The sequence below is a fragment of the Musca vetustissima genome, unplaced genomic scaffold (assembly GCF_032173495.1).
Source record: "Musca vetustissima isolate MV318-11 ecotype Yass unplaced genomic scaffold, APGP_CSIRO_Mvet_v1 utg38036, whole genome shotgun sequence".
Classification (NCBI taxonomy): domain Eukaryota; kingdom Metazoa; phylum Arthropoda; class Insecta; order Diptera; family Muscidae; genus Musca; species Musca vetustissima.
Window position 1 is genome coordinate 42,322 of NW_026874353.1, and position 20,107 is coordinate 62,428.

Below are 20,107 nucleotides of genomic sequence, written 5' to 3' on the forward strand. Positions count from 1 at the left end.
CCTTCGAACGCTGTGAGAAAATAATAAATTGAAAAATATAAAACAACTTCAGCAGCAAAAATTTACTTTATTAACTATTTGAAGTAGCAGGAAAAAAAGAAAAATATGAGAGCAAATAGTTAAGGAAATGGTAATGCTGGAGGATATTAATAAAATCAAAATGAGAAATGGAATGAAAAATTGCGTGGAGTTGGAAGAACACGCAATGTGAGTGCGAAGGGAGACCTTTGCTTGGGCGAACTGAGGATAATCATCACAGACTAGCTGGAGGGAGTATTTATAGATGAACTTTGGAATATCTGAAGAGCAGCTGAAGGTAGTCTTTGTAGTCGAGTTGAAAAGAGTATTAATGGAAGAGTCTATATAGACAAATTGTAAAGTCTTTATAGATGACCTGAAATGAGTCTTTATACATGACCGGGGGAGTGATGATGTCTTTATAGATGAGCTAAATGGAGTTTTTTTAGGAGAGCTGAATGGAGTCTTTATGGGCAAGCTGAGGGTAGTTAAGAGAATTTGTATATATATGGCCTATAGGGATATTTTATAGTGAGCTTATTGGAACATTTTTAGGCGTGCTGAAGGATATCTATATTTTTATTGAAAATATGATGAGAGTCTATATAAACGAGTCGAAGGAAGTATTAATAGACAAACACAGTGGTGTATCTATAGGGTATCTAAATTGGGACTATAGTGAACCTGAATGAGAGTCTTTACAGAATGAACTGAAAGTTATGTAGTCCTTGTGGGCGAGTTGAAGGTCCGGAACGGAGTGTCTTTATAGATAAGATGCAGGAGCTGTCTGGATGAATACACGATTTGAAGATAGTTTTTTTTTTTTAACAAATACTGTCTTTCTAGACGGGACCAGAGCCACTCTATAGAAAAAATGTCGACGTAAGGGATAATCGTTTTTTTTTCTAGAATTGAAGGGTATGGAGCTGAAACAGGGGGTTCTGATGAGTAGTGAGTTTTTTTAGATAACCTGAAGATCAGAGAATATTTCTAAACGAGTTTATGGTCTGAGATATGCTGACGGAGTTGTTTTAAAGGAAGTGACGACAATTGTTTGTTTTTAGACAAGCTGAGTCCCAGGGAGTAGACTGATCTGAAAGTCAGGTTGTCTGTATAGATGACCTAGTGGCCGGAGAATATTTTTAAACGAGTTTAAGGTCTGAGATGAGCTGACGGAATTTTTATAGAAGAACTGAAGATAAATATTTCTTTCTAGACATACTGATACATAGATAGAAGACTGAGCTTTTATAAAAGAATAGGCGATCTGAGCACTAGGCAGCATGTAAAAGTAAACAAACCTTACAAGGGTTTTTTTTTATAAAGAAGTCGACGTTTTCGAGTCTTAGGGGAGTTTTAGTAGAACTGAAGACCCACGATTCTTTCTAGATGAATGGAGGCCCAAGAGTAGACGGAGTATTTATAGAAGACCAAGCTTTCTTTCTAGATGATCTGAAACCAAGGATTCTCTCTAGACAAGCTGAGTCCAGTGAAGACTAAGGTTTCTTTTTTGACAATATGAAGACCGGACAGCAGTTAAAGATAAACTGACAATCCAACGGTTTTCATAAATAGTTCGACGGGTCGTTGGCGTTTTTTTGTATTTTTTTTTTTTTTTTTTTTGAGAAGAACTGAACACCAAGGTTTCCTTCTAGAGGAATTGAGGCCAATAGTGCCTACGTCCACTGAAGACCATGTTTTCTTTTTCAACGACATGAGGACCGGGGTTTTTATGGACTAGCCGAAGGTATATGGGTCTTAGGCAGAGAGTTTTTAGAAGAACTGAAAATCTAGGTTTCTTTCTAGACAAGTTTAGTCCAGAAGTAGAGGAGTTTTTAAGAAATAACTGAAATAACTTTTTAAGAATAACTGAACTGAAGAAATAACATAGGTACCCTAGACGAGATGAAGACCAGAGCGTATATAAAGATGAGCAGACGTTCCCAGGGTTTACATAGACTAAAGAAGGTCTTAGGACCTAAGATAGAGTGTTTATAGAAGAACTGAAGACCTAGGATTTTTTTCTGAGATATCAGTTTACGTTCCCAGTTTTTTGTAGACTAGTCCGGGTTTTTATGGAATAATTGAATACCAGTATCACATCCTAGAGAAGCTGTGGGCAGGAAGTATTAAAAAATCAACTGACTTCAGATGACTTTTTATACCCTTCACTACTCTGTGGTACAGGGTATTATGTCTTTGTGCATATGTTTGTAACAGGCAAAAGGAAATGCATAGAATCACTTTTTAAGACGATATATGCATGTCCTTCCGTCCGTCTGTCTGTCCATGTTAAATTGTAAACAAAGTTCAGGTCGCATTTTTGATTCTAAATGGATGAAATTTGGCACAGCTCATTTTTTTTTGCCCTATTGAAATTTGGAAAAAAATCGGTTCAGATTTAGATATAGCTCCCATATAAATTTTCGTCCGATTTAAGGTAAATGGTGTACCAAAGTCCCTATATATCTTTCGATTTGCACGAAATTTGGTATACCGTATTGAATTAGCTCTAGAATTATGTGTGTTAAGTTTCCGGAAAATCGGTCCAGATTTAGATATAGCTCCCATATATATTTTCGTCCGATTTAATGTATATGGTGTACCAAAGTCCCTATATATCTTTCGATTTGCACGAAATTTGGCATAGCGTAATGAATTTGCTCTAGAATGATGTGTGTTAAGTTTTCTGAAAATCGGTCCAGATTTAGATATAGCTCCCATATATATTTTCGTCCGATTTTACACAAAACTGACACAAACTTTTCACAACTTACTGGAGTTAGAATAACCTAGAAGTTGGCTTTAAATGCTTTACCATGGTGGGTCCAATCGGCACAAAATTTTACTCTACGTATTGAAGTTACTATAACATAACGTGTGACAAGTTTAGTCCAAATCGGATTAGATGTTGATATAGCTTTCATAATTTTGTCCCTTGTCCTTAAAAAATTCGACGTCTTTTAGGTTCCATCTGTTGGATATACCGAAAGTGGTGAAGGGTATCATATAGTCGGCCCCGTCCGACTTTACTACTTTTCTTACTTGCATAGACTTGCCGAAGTCCTTGGGTCTTTTCAAGAAAATCTGAAAGCCATGAGCTGAAGCAAAGAGTTTTTCGCCTGGACCGAACGTTTTGTGCGCTTTGAAATTTCTTCATAAAGTCAGGACCTTCATGTGGAGGTTATGTCACTGCAACTTGTCGGCTAATAGTTTGTTCGTGTTCTGAGAACATTAAAAAAAAAATAAATAGAAAAACCTGACTGAGATACTTGTATAGTGGCTACATCACACCTTGGGCCTGGAAATAAGTTGTTTAGACAGATATATTGGTTGGAATATGAAGTAAAAATCTTCAGAATATCGAATATGGGGAAGAATTTTAATTATGAGAGCTATGTCAAAACATGAATCTATTTTCAGAAAAATGATTTACAACCTCCAAGAACTCGAAATGCTCAATAACAGCTACTTCGGAATTTGGGCTGAAACTTTATATGAGAGCTAAGGAGAGATAAATTTCATGAAAGGGTGTCTCGAAAAAAAACCATTTGTCATTTTGGGAGAAAGTTTTATTTGCTGATGAAAGCAAATTCAACTTTTTTCCATCTGATGGACGCTTAAATGTCTGGAGAAGACCAAATGAAGAGTTTAGAGAATATAATTTACGAGCTATTGTTAAGCATGGTGATGCATCGATATGATATCGGGTTGCATGTCCGCTGATGGACCTGAAAATCTTTGTATTATTGAGGAAATTATGGATCAATAAATGTATTTTGATATCCTTAACAATAATTTAAGAGATTTAGCTCAAAAAAATGGTTATTGTTGATAATATCTCCTTCCATGAAGACAACGATCCAAAACACAAAGCCTTAAATGTGAAAATGAAATATAACTGACCCCATGTGTTGGAAACACCAACACAATTGGCGTAGTCTTTCCGAAGGTATTTTAGAGAAGGGTCGTTTTGAAAGTTATTTATGTAAGAAGTCTCAATTTTGTTAAAACAATACTTTGAAATATTATTTAGGCTTATTGCAGACTCTTAACAATAAATGCCTTCCATTATACATCTGAAGGTTTTTTAGAAGCACTTAAAATCGAATTTTGCCTTAAGAAGTTTTAAAATGAAAATACGAGTTTATGCTGGCCTTTTTTTTAACCTACTTTCGTATCTTATTTCTCATATAAATTATTTCTAATTATAAATTTAAAAATAACAATTAATATACAAATTTCCATTCAACTTACCTAAATTAACATATATTATATCGTCTGGTGTTACACTAAAACGGGGCGGTGCATGTACATCTAAATGGAACCATGTACCGTTCTTATGCTGTTTCGGATCACGATTTAAAAATACAACTTTACACTCGTACCAGCCTTGATCCGATTCTTTGATGTTGGTCAAATTAAGTGAAGCCGAACCGAACGGTGAGTCCGGTGCCACACGTGAGACGCGTCCCTTATAGCCGTCTTCAATGTGTTCGGGATAGCTTTCATACCATATATAGATGGGTAGATCGGAACCCTATTTATTGTACACCAGCAAACGGCACGAAAGTAAGTGCCCGTAGAAAAAAAAAACAAAAGAAGAAGGTAAGGGGGTGAAATAAAAATGAAACAAAAATAGAAAATACAATTAATTAATTTTCATTTGAAAATGCATTTATGTTTTCATATATAAAATTTGTATGATTAAAAAAATAGAAATGAAGAAATAATTATGTCATAATTGTTTGAATGTTATTGATTTTTGTGAAATGTTGTTTCAATTTGTATGAATTAAAAAAATAAAAAATAATGAATTGACGTTAAATGACAACAACAACGACGACGAATATATAACGTAAATAATAATCACTAATTACTTAAATGATGTTTTTGATTTTGTTTTGATGGATATTTTTGTTGTTGGTTTCTGTTATCAAAAATGTGATGTTGACAGACCAAAAAGAAAAATTATTAATAATAATTAAAATGTTTGTTTTAATGTTTATGAATACCATATATATGTTGTGAGCATAGTATAGTTATATTGGTTGGTTATGTTGTTCTCTGTGGATATTAGTTGAAAAGTTAGTTAAATATTTTTCAAAAATTTTGTTAAATAATTGCTAAACACAAAAAACAAAATACATTTGTATATAGAAATTAAAATATCAATGCAAACATTTTTACAATGGCTAATAGTGGTGGCGGGTGGACATTATATGTGTGTGTGAATGTGTAGAATAGCATTCTAATAAATTAGGGGGAGAATTGTATATTACACTATGCTACAAATATAGAAAAATACATCATTGGAAATAATTTATAAAGTTGACTTGATTTATACATATATTTGAGATGATTAGGACTTCTTCCATAAATATAGATACGATAGCTAGAGGCCTGTTTAGAGCATTTTTGTAAAATGAATATCATACTTCTAGAGTATTTCAGAGGAATTGTGAAGCAGGGAGTTTATAAAAATTACTGGAGGACATTTTTAGTCAAGCTGAAGTTCAGGAAGTATTTATAGATGCTCAGCTCATCTATAAAGAGTCGTTACAAACGTGTGACTTCATCTAAAGCCTGTGTAGACGAGCTGGAGGAAGATAAAGACGACTTGAAGCGAATCTCTGTGAACGGACATATATAGGCGGACTAATAAATTTGCTGTAGAAAGCTTTCGTATTTATAAACGAGCTAATAGGAGTATTTCTTAGACGGACTCAATGCGGTCTTTATAGAATAGCTAAAGGCATATGGTCCTTTGTATAAAAATTTATGGGGGGTATTTATAGCTGGACTGAAAGGGGAATTAATAGAGTAAGGCGACGTGAAGAAACGAGGGAGTCTTTGTAAATGAGGTGATGTGAGCTGAATCAGGTGTTTTTAGACGCGCTGATGGAAGTCTACATAGAGAAGCTGAAAGGAAGGGTTGAATACATTTTTTATAGACGAGACAAATTACGTTTTTGTTGACGTGCTGAAGGGAATATTTATAGAAAACCTAAAAAAAAATTTATGGAAGTTCAGGAGAGTCTTTAGAGGCGAGCGGAAGGAGGTCTTTATAGACGAGTGGGAGGGAATTGTTATAGACGTGCCGAATGGATACCTTATAGGTCAGTTGAATGGATTTTATATGCGAGCACATGAAAGTTCTTATAGATGCTGAAGTTGAAGGGAGTATCTATAGACAAGCTGAAGGTAGTTTTTATATACTAGCTAAAGGGAGCCTCTGTAGACGAGCTGAATGGAGTCTCTATAGACGAGCTGAAGTGAGTCTCTATGGACGAGCTGAAGGGAGTCTCTATAGACGAGCTGAAGGGAGTCTCTATAGACGAGCTGAAGGGAGTCATTATGGACGACATGAAGGGAGTCTCTATAGACGAGCTGAAGGGAGTCATTATGGACGACATGAAGGGAGTCTCTATAGACGAGCTGAAGGGAGTCTCTGTAGACGAGGTGAAGAGAGTCTCTGTAGACGAGCTGAAAGGAGTCTCTATAGACGAGCTGAAAGGAGTCTCTATAGACGAGCTGAAAGGAGTCTCTATAGACGAGCTGAAGCGAATTTCTATAGACGAGCTGAAGGTAGTCTCTATAGACGAGCTGAAGGTAGTCTCTATAGACGAGCTGAAGGGAGTCTCTATAGACGAGCTGAAGGAAGTCTCTATGGCCGAGCTGAAGGTAGTCTTAATAGACGAGCTGAAGGGAGTCTTTATAGACGAGCTGAACGGAGTTTCTATAGACGAGCTGAAGGGAGTCTCTATAGACGTGTTGAAGGGAGTCTCTATAGACGTGTTGAAGGGAGTCTTTATAGGCGAGCTGAAGGGAGTCTTTATAGGCGAGCTGAAGGGAGTCTCTATAGACGAGCTGAAGGGAGTCTCTATAGACGAGCTGAAGGGAGTCATTATAGACGACCTGAAGGGAGTCTCTATAGACGAGCTGAAGGGAGTCATTATAGACGACCTGAAGGGAGTCTCTATAGACGAGCTGAAGGGAGTCATTATAGACGACCTGAAGGGAGTCTCTATAGATGAGCTGAAGGGAGTCTCTGTAGACGAGGTGAAGAGAGTCTATGTAGACGAGCTGAAGGGAGTCTCTGTAGACGCGCTGAAAGGAGTCTCTATAGACGAGCTGAAGCGAATTTCTATAGACGAGCTGAAGGTAGTCTCTATAGACGAGCTGAAGGGAGTGTCTATGGACGAGCTGAAGGGAGTCTCTATAGACGACCTGAAGGGAGTCTCTATAGACGACCTGAAGGGAATCTCTATAGACGAGCTGAAGGGAGTCCCTATAGACGAGCTGAAGGGAGTCTCTGTAGACGAGGTGAAGAGAGTCTCTGTAGACGAGGTGAAGAGAGTCTCTGTAGACGAGCTGAAGGGAGTCTCTGTAGACGAGCTGAAAGGAGTCTCTATAGACGAGCTGAAGCGAATTTTTATAGACGAGCTGAAGGTAGTTGATATAGACGAGCTGAAGGTAGTCTCTATAGACGAGCTGAAGGGAGTCTCTATGGACGAGCTGAAGGGAGTCTCTATGGACGAGCTGAAGGGAGTCTCTATAGACGAGCTGAAGGGAGTCTCTATAGACGAGCTGAAGGGAGTCTCTATAGACGAGCTGAAGGGAGTCTCTATAGACGAGCTGAAGGGAGTCTCTATAGACGAGCTGAAGGGAGTCTCTATAGACGAGCTGAAGGGAGTCTCTATAGACGAGCTAAAGGGAGTCTTTATAGACGAGCTGAAGGGAGTCTTTATAGACGAGCTGAAGGGAGTCTTTAAGACGAGCTGAAGGGAGTCTTTATAGACGAGCTGAAGGGAGTCTTTATAGACGAGCTGAAGGGAGTCTTTATAGACGAGCTGAGTCTTTATAGACGAGCTGAAGGGAGTATTTATAGACGAGGTGAAGGGAGTCGTTATAGACGAGCTGAAGGGAGTCTTTATAGACGAGCTGAAGGGAGTCTTTATAGACGAGCTGAAGGGAGTCTTTATAGACGAGCTGAAGGGAGTCTTTATAGACGAGCTGAAGGGAGTCTTAATAGACGAGCTGAAGGGAGTCTCTATAGACAAGCTGAAGGGAAGAGTTGAATAAGACTTGAAGTGATCCCTTTGTAGAGGAGTTATAGCGAAACTTTATAGACTGGCTGAAGGAAAACTATTTAGACGTGCTGAAAGAAGCTTTTTATATTTGAGATTAAGGTCTGGAAGATCTGTGTATATCTGTATCTATGTATATTTTAAATTCAGGATGTCTTTATATAAGATAAAGGGGACGGGGATATATTTAGACAACTTGATTCCCTTTATAGACAAGCAGATTTGTGACTTTATAGTCGTACTAAATGGCCTGGAGGTCATAGTAGATTATTACAAATTCAGGGCATTTTAAGTCTGGATCAAAGTGTTTTTATAGATGAGGTGAAAATAGTCTTTGGCCCGCTTAGAGAAGCTGAGAGCCTTGAAGTTCTTTGTAAAATAGGTTAAAATAATGTGATCTTCGTAGGTGGAATTATGGCCAGACGAACGGAAGGCATTATGGGAGATCTAAATCATACCTATTAATAATAAAATAGAAGGATGGCTTTGCAGGGGACTTTTTAAAAAAATAATTAGCTAATTTCTTGATCAACTGTTTTGGAAAACTTCTAGAGTTAGAATGCCAACTAGAGGAGTCTGTATCTAATAAGAAGCCCTTATGCGGAAAACTCTCAAGATAACTGGTGTAGTAATAATCTTCCAAAGGACTTATTTATAAAGGCTTTTAGGACTTCGATAAATTAAAGACTTTGTAGATGTTTTTTGTACAATTCTGAGAATATATTTTTCTCATAATTACACTGATATTTTTGAAAAAAATTATTTAAAAAAATAACCTCTAAATAAGACATATCTTTCGAAGTATTTCTATGAAATAGCAGAAGGTGCATGAGGGCATTATATGAAGACTGTAGTTTGAAACTGGACTCATGTTGATATGTTTTTGCACTGTTATTTGGATCTCCAGTTCATTGGGAGGACTTTTATAGAAGGAATTGCTTTCTGATGACTGACATAATTGTAAGTCCTTCAGAAAGTGGATACCTTAAAGGTCGCCTTGAAAATTGTTTCATGTATAGGAAATTTTTTTGAAATATTGTGTAGTTAAGGTACATTTAGTATAATAAATATGTTCTATAACATTCATAAGACTTCTATAAATACCATACATTGTAATGGGTCCACGACAAATATACATGTATTATATATTGCTTACAATTTTGTAGCACAGTGTGTTTATATTTATAATTATTTAAACAAATATAGTTCTTCAAAAATCATTCAGTTAAACAAAGAGAACACTAAATTTTGTTTAGGTATTAATTTGAATAAAACAATAAACATATTTATATTTTTTCAATATCCTTTCTATAAATATTGTGTGAGTGTTCAATAGCTTTATAAATATTTCAAATATTAATGGCAAAATCTATAAAATTTAGAAAATGAAAAAAATGTGGAAAATATATAATTAATTGCATGCGTAATTTAAAATATACACATCTATATAGACTAATGAAGGGGAGACATATATTGTACAATATAATAACATACATTTCAAAATATTAGCTACAATGAAATAAAAAAGATCTGCTTGCGTATATAATACTTTCGATAAGGGTTAAATGAAGACATTTATTACTTAACACAAAGCCATAAAAAAATAAATTTTTCAGTATAAACGTATCTGAAAATCAGTCGCAAATATTTTAAACTATTTATTGATTAAAATCGGATATTCTTAGGAAGATAAAGCATTGTTTTGAGCCTCAAATCAACATCGTTTAAATTTAGGTCCGTAATTTTTTGAGGGCCTAAAAGAGAAGATGTATTAAAATATATATTTTTTTGATGGCCTCAAATATTTTTTGAAGGCCTCAAATAGGCGTAGATTTTAAAGGTATTTTTTGAAGATTTTAAATGGGCGTAGATTTTTTAAAAATATTTTTTGAAGTCTTCTACAAGGCGTGGATTTTTTAAAAATATTTTTTGAAGTCTTCTACAAGGCGTGGATTTTTTAAAAATATTTTTTGAAGTCTTCTACAAGGCGTGGATTTTTTAAAAATATTTTTTGAAGTCTTAGGAGCGAGGCCAGGATGGGAGGCGTAGATTTTTTAAAAATAATTTTTGAAGATTTTAAATGGGCCTAGATTTTTTAAAAATAATTTTTGAAGGCCGTAAATAGTCAATGCTTTAAAAACAAATATTATTTGATGGCCTTAAATATTTTTTGTAGACGTATATTTTTATACCCTTCACCAGCCTGTGGTACAGGGTATTATGTCTTTGTGCATATGTTTATAACAAGAAAAAATAATCGAGATGGGCCCATGGTTACTTTTGAGAATATGCATAGAATCACTTTCTGAGTCGATTTATGCATGTACGCCTGCCTGTCCGTCCGTCCGTCCGTCTGTCCATGTTAAATTGTAAACAAAGTACAGGTCGCATTTATGATTCGAATTGCATGAAATTTGGCACAGCTCATTTATTTGCCGCAATGACGAACCTTATTGAAATTGGGAAAAATCGGTTCAGATTTAGATATAGCTCCCATATATATTTTCGTCCGATTTTAAGTAAATGGCACATCAAAGTCCCTAAATAGCTTTCGATTTGTACGAAATTTAGCACAGCCTACTGAGTTGAGCCTAGAATAATGTGTGCTAAGTTTCGTGAAAATCGGTTCAGATTTAGATATAGCTCTCATATATATTTTCGTCCGATTTTAGGTAAATAGTGCACCAAAGCTCTATATGTCTTTCGATTGGCACGAAATTTAACACAGCAAACTGAATTGAGTCTAGAATGATGAGTGGTGAGTTTCGGAATAATCGGTTCACCACACTGTGGTACAGGGTATTATGTCTTTGTGCATATGTTTGTAACAGGCAAAAGGAAACGAGATACACCCATGGTTCCTTTTGAGAATATGCATTTGTGAACAAAGTACAAGTCGCATTTGTCACCTGATTTGGATGAAATTTGGCATAGGTCACTTATTTGGCCCAAGGACGAACCCTATTGTAATTGGGAAAAATCGGTTCAGATTTAGATAAAGCTCCCATATATATTTTCGTCCGATTTAAGGTAAATGGTGTACCAAAGTCCCTTAATATCTTTCGATTTGCACGAAATTTGGCACAGGTCTAGAATGATGTGTGTTGGGTTTCCTGAAAATCGGTTCAGATTTAGATATAGCTTCTATATCTGACCAAATGAAAAATTTAGTATCGGTTGCAGAATGACATGTTTATGGATCCAATTTCATTTTACTGGTCCTTTAAAAATGCGACGTCTGTTGGGATTCATTTGTTGAATATACGCAAAATGATGAAGGGTATCATATAGTCGGCCCCGTCCGACTTTACTTCTTTCCTTACTGGTTTTTTATATAAATATTTACTCTACCATAATTTCAATACTATTCCTCTGAACGTTTTTATGAATTCCTGCTAAAGTTTTCACAAGCCATTAAAAACATGAGGGCAATTAAATTGTCATTATGTAAACTTTATCATGTCATGACGGTGTGCCAGCAACAACAGCCACTTAGCCAACGCCATGATTAAGGAAAAAGCGCATCATTATGCACAACTTAGAACACAAAGGGGCGTATGCACAGGAAAACAATGGGAAATGTGCGTCGTGGTGTGTCATAGTCTTAATTGTCGTGAAGAAACAGAACAAAAAATAAGTTCGCTAAAAATTTACTTATAAGAAAATTGCCATGATTAATAAGAGAATAATTAGTAATCAGTTATTAGGATGGTAGTGCAGTTTTTTGCAGTAATATTGACATTTGTATGAGGTGAGTCGTCATAAATCATTGTAAGGAGACGTATTTATAATTAATTGGAGTTTTTGGAAAAAATATAAAAATACGGAATAATTAAAAATAAAGATGGTCATCATATATAATGCCTTTCTTATAATAGTTGTTAATTATTATTTTTTTTATTAATTGAAACGTACATCAAAATATGATATTTAAAACCAATACTTGGCCTGTTTTAGAACCTGCAAGAATTTTCTACTAATCAAAGTTGTTTTCGATTATCCTTATATACATTTGAAATGTTTTCCCACTATTTGAGTAGGGTAACAGAACATCCGTCTACTTTTAATAAATATTTTTAATTAGTTTTAAATATTGATTTATTTTTTTACTCTGTCTCTCTCTCTCACCCAAATATCTATTAAACATTTCAAATTGTGTATAATTTCAGTTTAATCCCACCCTGCGGTTATCTAAATTTTTTAACAAAAACAAACTTTTTCAATTACTTATTGACGTAGATAACTCTGACAGGCAAAGAGGGATGGAGAGAAAGACACCTACGCACAATAGAAAAAGGTCAATGAAAAGTTAATTTCAACAATTTTTTTGTAGAATAAATTGACCCAAAACATAGTTGTTAATTTAGTGAATAAAAAAAATTGGAGTTGATTAGATTTCAATTTTGTTTTTATTTTTCCACGAAAGTATTGTGGTTATTGAACTTTTTTTAGTTTAGAGCGTTGTTTGTTTTTTGTTGCCGTGGTCAATTAATGAAGTTACGAACCTAATTAGGAGTTATTTAAATTAAAAATATTTTCTAGTGGTAAGATGTTCGGAATATATATGTTTATATTCTTGTAATTGAAGGATGTGGATATTTAAAACAAAAACATTTGAATATATGAAATAAATGGACCTTTGTATTATTTAATTTTTTCAAATTATGTACGGCAGGGGTTTTAAAATATTTTTAATGGACTTAGGAAAGCGCAGATTTTTTTTTAAATCAAGTTTTGAAGGCCATATTTTTAAAAAATTCAAGGTTATACTAGATATACATCGATTTTTTCAAAATAATTTTTGAAGGTCTGAGAAAGGCGTAATTTTTTATAAAAATAATTATTGAAGGTCTTACGAAGGCGTTGATTTATGAAAAATAATTTTTTCTAGGCCTTAGATAGGCGTACATTTTGTAAAATTGATTTTTCAGATCCTTGGACAGGCGCAGATTTTTTAAAAATAATTTTTTCTAGGCCTTAGATAGGCGTACTTTTTGTAAAATTGATTTTTCAGAGCCTTAAAACTTGATTTTTCAGAGCCTTGGACATGCGTAGATTTTTTAAACTTGATTTTTCAGAACCTTGGACAGGCGTAGATTTTTTAAATTTGATTTTTCAGAGCCTTGGACAGGCGTAGATTTTTTAAGATTGGTTTTTCAGAGCCTTGGATAAGCGAAGATTTTTTAAAATTGATTTTTCAGAGCCTTGTCAGGATATTATAGCTTTGTGCAGCCCCAAAAGTATACTGATCAGTATACCTTTAAGTATACTGATCGTCATATCCCGACTAGCTGAGTTGATCTAGACATGTGTGTCCGTCCGTCTGTCCATTATAATTTGTAAACACGATACAGGCCACAGTTATGGGCCAATCTTCACGAAATTTTGCATGTAGGATGGGTTGTGGTCAATGAAGACCCCTATAGTTTTTGGCAAAGATCGGTTAATATTTAGGGGATGAAATGGACCAAATACTTAATTTTTGACGGGTTTTCTGGGCTCTCCAGATGCCGCAGTTATGGTCCGAACATCGTGAAATTTTACATGGAGAGGGCGGTCGGGCCAGAGAATAGCGGGTCATGTGGACTAATGCTTTTGTGTGAAAAATCACAACATTTGTATTCTATGGCGTATATATTTACTCCTGAAGGACATAGACCCAAGAAATTGATAGTATATCTAAGAGGAGTGGTAGGCCTTTAAATTGATACCAACTATATTGTTGTATGCGATCGGATGTGGAAGTTAAATATTTACAGGTGCTTACGTACTCAGATATTATTTAGTAACCCACTACCACACTGTAGGGCGAAAATATACCGCTGAGAACTTTAAAATTGTTCATGAGGTTCCCGTCATGGTCAAGGACAACGCCTATAATTTTCGACGATGATCAGATAATAATTTTCGGATGAAGTGGACATATTTTTCTGTGTTTTTTTTTTTCTTCTAGTCGATCTATAGGCCACAATTATAAGCCGAACATTAGAACACAGCCCACGGTGAAGAGAATATAGACAAGTAGTTAGATGAACTGTACTGAATATTAGTAATATTCGGAAAATATGTCAGTGTAAGGAAGAGGTGCTGTTGGCCTCTTATCGGGAAAGAGGGCGCAACTCTAACGAACTGTTGCTCAGGCTCGGAATAAAACTTCGCCGTAAGTTAGAGTTCCATGATAGTAGTGAAGGATATCGTATGGTCGGCCCCGTCCGGCTATACTGCTCCGCTCACTGGTTTTAAATGTCTTATCGTTGATTTTGAAGAAATGTGATCCAATTTGCACTTTAAAAGGCCACAAAAACTATATTGTACCCCTATTAAAAAAAATCAACATCGCCTCTTCCACGCCAAAGTTAGACACAATAAGTGTGGGCAAGGTATCCATTAAAAATCATTCCCCACTGCTAGAGGGGGCAAAAATCTCCAAACAATTCTAAGCCAAATGGAAAAGTTTTGACGTTTGTGTTTTTTTTTTCTTCTCCCGGTCTGTTTGCTGTTTGTTTGTTACCCATAACCACATGTGCATTTAAATGGATAAAAAAAACGTCATCCTAAGTGCGAAAAATACAAAAACAAAAAACCACAGATTACCAGATTATAGGTGGAGATAAGGCATTACGAAAAATAGAATAGTTGATGGCAGGCAGGGTGGGGGGCTACAAATAAATGAAAAACCAAACCATAAATGCCACACAGGAACAAAAACGCACACACATTCGTTGTACCACAAAAACACATATGGCAACTTAGACATGTGTGAAAGTTAAGTGTGGCAAACAAATTGGAAAAAAAACAAGAACAAAAACCAAAAAAAAAACTTTATCAAATAAATAAATTAGAGGATAATGCAACATAATCCTTTTAATTTTGGTTGGGATATTAAATTGTATTTATAATAGTTGGGTGGATTTTTGTCCTTTGTTTGTTGTGGTGTTGTTGGCACACAAAACCAGCGTACCTCATAAATGTAGGTGTACGGTTGGCGATTGTGTATGTGTGTTGAAATTCTGTAATTGCGTTTGTTTGAGTTAAAGCTCTTATCGTTGATAAACATACACAAGGATATCTACACTCACACATATGCACTATAATATATAATTTAACGGGAAATGGCATAAAAAAAGTCAACATATGTATTCATTACATACATATACTATATGTTGACTTACAACAGTTTGTGTAAATTATGTCCATATTGTACTCCCATAAAAAGCATTAGTGTGTGTATGTGGATGTGTGTTTACTTGGCCATAAAAAGTTAACTAACATCGAAAGCTTTCTCGCTCCACCTTTTTCTCGCATACCACATGATTTTGCGGTTTAACAAGGTGTGAGCATTCATTTTTTCTGTTTGTTTTTTCCTTTGCTGATTAAAAATAAAATTAAAAAAGTTTTCTTTCACCAGCAAAAATACTTAATTCATTAGACTTTTTGTTGGTAGTGTTGTTGCTGCTGTTGGCTGGCAAACGTAACTTGGTACCTTGTCCAGGTTATCCCATTGTTTGTTATCCCTTTCACTAAGTTGTTTACTCATTTCATTTAATATAATTTTTTGTGTTACTCCTTTTGTTTTTGTTATACAGCAAAGGTGTCATGTGGTTTTTCTAATTTATGCGTTTATCTTATGTTAAAATTAATGACATTAATTAAAACAAACCAGCGGGAGTGTGGTTATGGTTTGAGGTAAGGGACTCGACATAATATAGGCAAATTTATAGGTACACTGTTTTTGGAAGTTTATATGGATAACACCTACTGAGATTTATGTGTGTGTGAAAATGTGGATATGTGAAAAGTTTTATATCAAAATAATCTTTTAATCCAAATTTTCAACATATGACGTTTAATAATGTTCCCCATTTGTAGAAAACGTTGAGTAATAGATGATTTTTGATATATTACTAAATATTATTAACCAGGGTATTCCTGCAAATAATATATGACTATCTAAGTTACTTAGGTCTTTCAACGACTTTTTAAATTGTAATATTACAGAAGCGATCATAGGTCCATAACTACCGACCGTATATTAATTTCATATTATAAACTATTTCACATTTACATTTAAGTATGTCGACTGTGAAATCTGAATTATTGAACTTAATAGAGCTCTTAGTCCGTTAGTCGATCTACATGCTATAGAGAATAGAATTTTGGTGTCAAAAAACTCACAAATTTCAGGTTGAAAAAAATAGACCTGATTTGCGGCTTTTCAAAAAATAATAGAAAATATGTGTATCTTCAAAAAATACTTTAAAAATTTTTGACAGTTTTTAGACCTTAACAAAAAATGTCTTTAATTTTTCCCTTAAATATCAAAAATAAAAATTTCACAAGCCAAAGTTGCGGTTTTTCTTTAAAGTGCAAATTCAAATCACTTAGAATCAGTCATGACCTATTTATATATAAAAATATAGACGTACACAACAAATTATCTATCCAGTGGATTTTTAGGTTATTCTACTACATCGAACATTTTCTGCGAATACGGTTTTTATCCACTTTAATCCAATTATTTGGAAAATGCTCTCAGGACCACCAAAATGTCTTAAAGGGGACCTGTATATAGAGGTCATGTCAAATCGGGGATCGATATTGAATTTGTTTAAATATACATTTACCTTCCAAAGCGGTACTATACTTCTGTATTGAAACCATACCAAAAGTGCATCGATATATCCCAAATCCAATATAAAACATCCCATGCAAATCGCAATCTATAATATTATATTACCGCTCCTTCGTGGTTTTAAGTGAAAGGCGAACAGACAGGCGGATAAGGCTACGTCTACATTGCATCTCATTCTCACCTCGAATATAGCATTTTATGGAGTTCCCAGTGATTACTTCGAAGTTTGCCAAACACAGCGTATAGGGCAATCCTGTAGACAGTAGCAACACGTAATACGAGCGAGAATTATCGGGGTAAAAGGAGAGAGGAATAACGTATTTTCAGAAAAAAAGAAGAAAGAACACGAAAACGTGAGCAAATCGAGATGTACAGGAGTAAGCATGAAATCCGGGAGAGAATTTTGCAAAGCTTCAAATGTCGGTGAATAAGATACCCAAGAACCAATAAGAGATGACAGAGTGTATACCACCTAGCCAATATGAGGTCAGAATAGCAATCAATCGGCTGAAGAATAATAAAGCAGCAGATCTGATGGGTTACCGAATTATTCTACACCGGTTGTCAGATGCTTGTCAGGAGCACGCACCAACTCATTAGTACAATTTGGCTAAATGAATGCATGCCCAATGATTGGAACTTCAGCATCTTGTGACAAGACAATTGGCACATACTATATAGGATTTAATCTCCTTCCATTAGCATATAAAGTGCTATCCAGCGTACTTTGTGAACGACTGAAGCCAATGGTCAATGATATTATTGCTCCATAGCAATGCGGCCTGTTCGTCGACTATAAAACCGTATTTCACAGCCCTATTCGTTCAGAGGTGCTTAACGACATACGCTAACTGGCCCAAGGTCAGCAATTAAAGTCGAAAAGGATCTCTCGGGTCCCTTCAATACCGAACCAGGGTTCAGAAAAGGTCACAGTTTGTCGTGTGGCCGTTTTAACATCCTACTGGAAAAGGTCATACTAGAGCAAAGGTAAACGACAATGGCATTCGCCTACCCCGATGACATCGACATAATGAACAAATTGAGAAGGAGTATTCCAAAGTGGGTCGGGTAGTAAATGGCGTAGACTCGGACCAACTGTGGAACTAGAAAACTACAGCTTCGAGTTAGTCAAAGATTTTATATACCTCGGTGTTGTCATAAATAGAAAACTACAGCTTCGAGTTAGTCAAAGATTTTATATACCTCGGTGTTGTCATAAATAAAAGTAATGATATCAGTTTTGAAATTCGGAGAAGGATGAACCATAACCTGTACCAACTTTTCTCGGACATGGACTACGTTGGCTAGGTCATGTTGTGAGAATGGATGAGGATGCCCCAGCCCAAAAGGCATATAAAAGCGAGACTACTGATGGTTCTCGCAGAAAGGGAAGGCCACGAATTAGATGGAAAGATTTCGAAACATGGTCTTTCAAATTGGAAGAGCTGCACGCAAGACCGACGCGACTGGAAATCTTGTTTTAAGTTCGCTTATCATTTTTCACAACTATCACAAAAAGATGAGTAGGGTAATAATGGACACTCGGTTTAAATCATATCAATTTACATTGTAGGTCAACCTTCGGAACAATACAATCATACAATTCACAACTGATGGTTCGTGCCAGTGCTTGCACCATAAACAGAAACCCTTTTGGTGATGAATTGTTTGTTACAACTCAGGGATCACTAGCACAGACAAAAATCAGAAAATTGATATCGATCACAGGGTTGTTTCTACAATTCACCAATAATGGTTTTTGCCTACGATACAAACACAACCAGCGACATTGAACGGTAATTTGTAACACTATTTAATATGATACGTTTTGTAGCGCATGCCATGTTTACCTTACTACAGTAGGGTAAATAATAAAGTATGATAACACATGAACATTTTCACTGAATCCCTTACAACTTGAAAATACTTCAGTAGGTCTATTCTGTAAATTTTTAACAACATTCGATATTGCTTAAATTTCTTTTGTTATTGTAAAAACAATAAAACTAACAAATGAAATTGTTGTAAAATAGACAATATCGAATGTTGTTAAGTGACAGAATACAGAGGCAGAACGAATGCTACGAAAGTTGTTTCGTGGAAGTAGAACTTTAAAGCAAATGGTTGCCTTTGTTTTTGGTAAAATCGGTCACTTAATAACTGTTCCGCTTGAGAAACGTAGGAAGATCAAGTTCGAGTGGTTCACCACAAATTGTGTGCTTGGATCCTTCGGCAAAATTTGTGAAATGTACTAGACTAGAAAGATCTCACACAATGAGCCCTCACACATCGCCGTAAACTTAAGGCTTTTTGATCGATCAGAATGTGGAATTGGTGGATTCGCCATACAGCCTTGGTTGCCGAGTCCCAATGACTCGTTTACTTAAGTACATCAAGAAAATATCGTTGCGTATGTTCGTTTTTCGGGTGGCTATGAACTTTAAATCAAAACCCAATCCAATAAAGTAGGTACAGAAGAGGCTATGCCGAGCTCTATTCGGCCAAGTTTGGTCAAATGTGAAGGTTTTGCTCAGATTTTTCTCTTTCGAGTCGAGATTAAGTTATGCGAAAAAGAAGGAAAGCCAGGAGAATAACCGTTTCGTAGAGCGGCTGATCAGACATACTGGACTATGTGACTTTACAAATAACTTGTATTTATGTCGCAGTTGATGCGAAATGGCATCTGCGACTTAAATTAAAAACTTGTCAATGCCTCTGCTTTCTTCGACTGCATTGGCATTGAAGTTATGTACCGTTAAAGCGAAGTAATTCGTCAGAAACGTACAGAATTGTACAAAACCAAGCATGCATGGATTTTGCACAGTGATAATGTATCAGCTCATATATAGGAGCTTTCTTGCGAGTTTTTGACCGTTATCATGCCTTTAATCATGGGTTTTAACACCTGCTGACATTATCCTCTTAGTACCGAAGACAATGGATCAATGAGCGATTTTTACTATTGTTAAAAATATAAAAAGAGCGCATCCAAAATTGCATTTCAAAAGTGTTTCGGGGACTAGAAAAACGCTGGTGTAAGTGTATTAAAGTGGAAAAAATTACTTTGGAGGCGGAGGAAGATTGTTTTTAGAAGTGTTTCGAGGATTGGAAAAACGTTGGCGTAAGTGTATTATAGTGGAGGAAGATTACTTTGAAGGTGAGAACATAATTACTGATGTATAACACTTGCAGACCAAAAGAGATTAATAATTAAACCCTTCACCACACAGGGATCATATGTCAATTTTGTTCCCACTTAATTTTAATTTTCTATGTTCTCAAGGGATAACAATGTTTTTGATGAAAACTCAAGTTTTTTTATCAAACCTCGTTCCTTAAAGTATGAGCAGTTAATTTCTTAGGATTC

At 35.3% G+C, this 20,107-nt stretch overlaps 1 protein-coding gene across 1 annotated transcript in view; it reads right to left on the minus strand.

Annotated features, from left to right (window-relative positions):
- The window catches only part of LOC133333077 (protein turtle-like), a gene marked incomplete at its 3' end in the record, with an annotated part of 114,062 nt that overhangs the window by 36,879 nt on the left and 57,076 nt on the right, over positions 1 to 20,107 (minus strand). Inside the window, exon 4 of the mRNA XM_061541412.1 lies at positions 4,276 to 4,558. Coding sequence (XP_061397396.1) covers positions 4,276 to 4,558 — 283 coding nt within the window. The remainder of the gene's footprint in view (positions 1 to 4,275; positions 4,559 to 20,107) is intronic.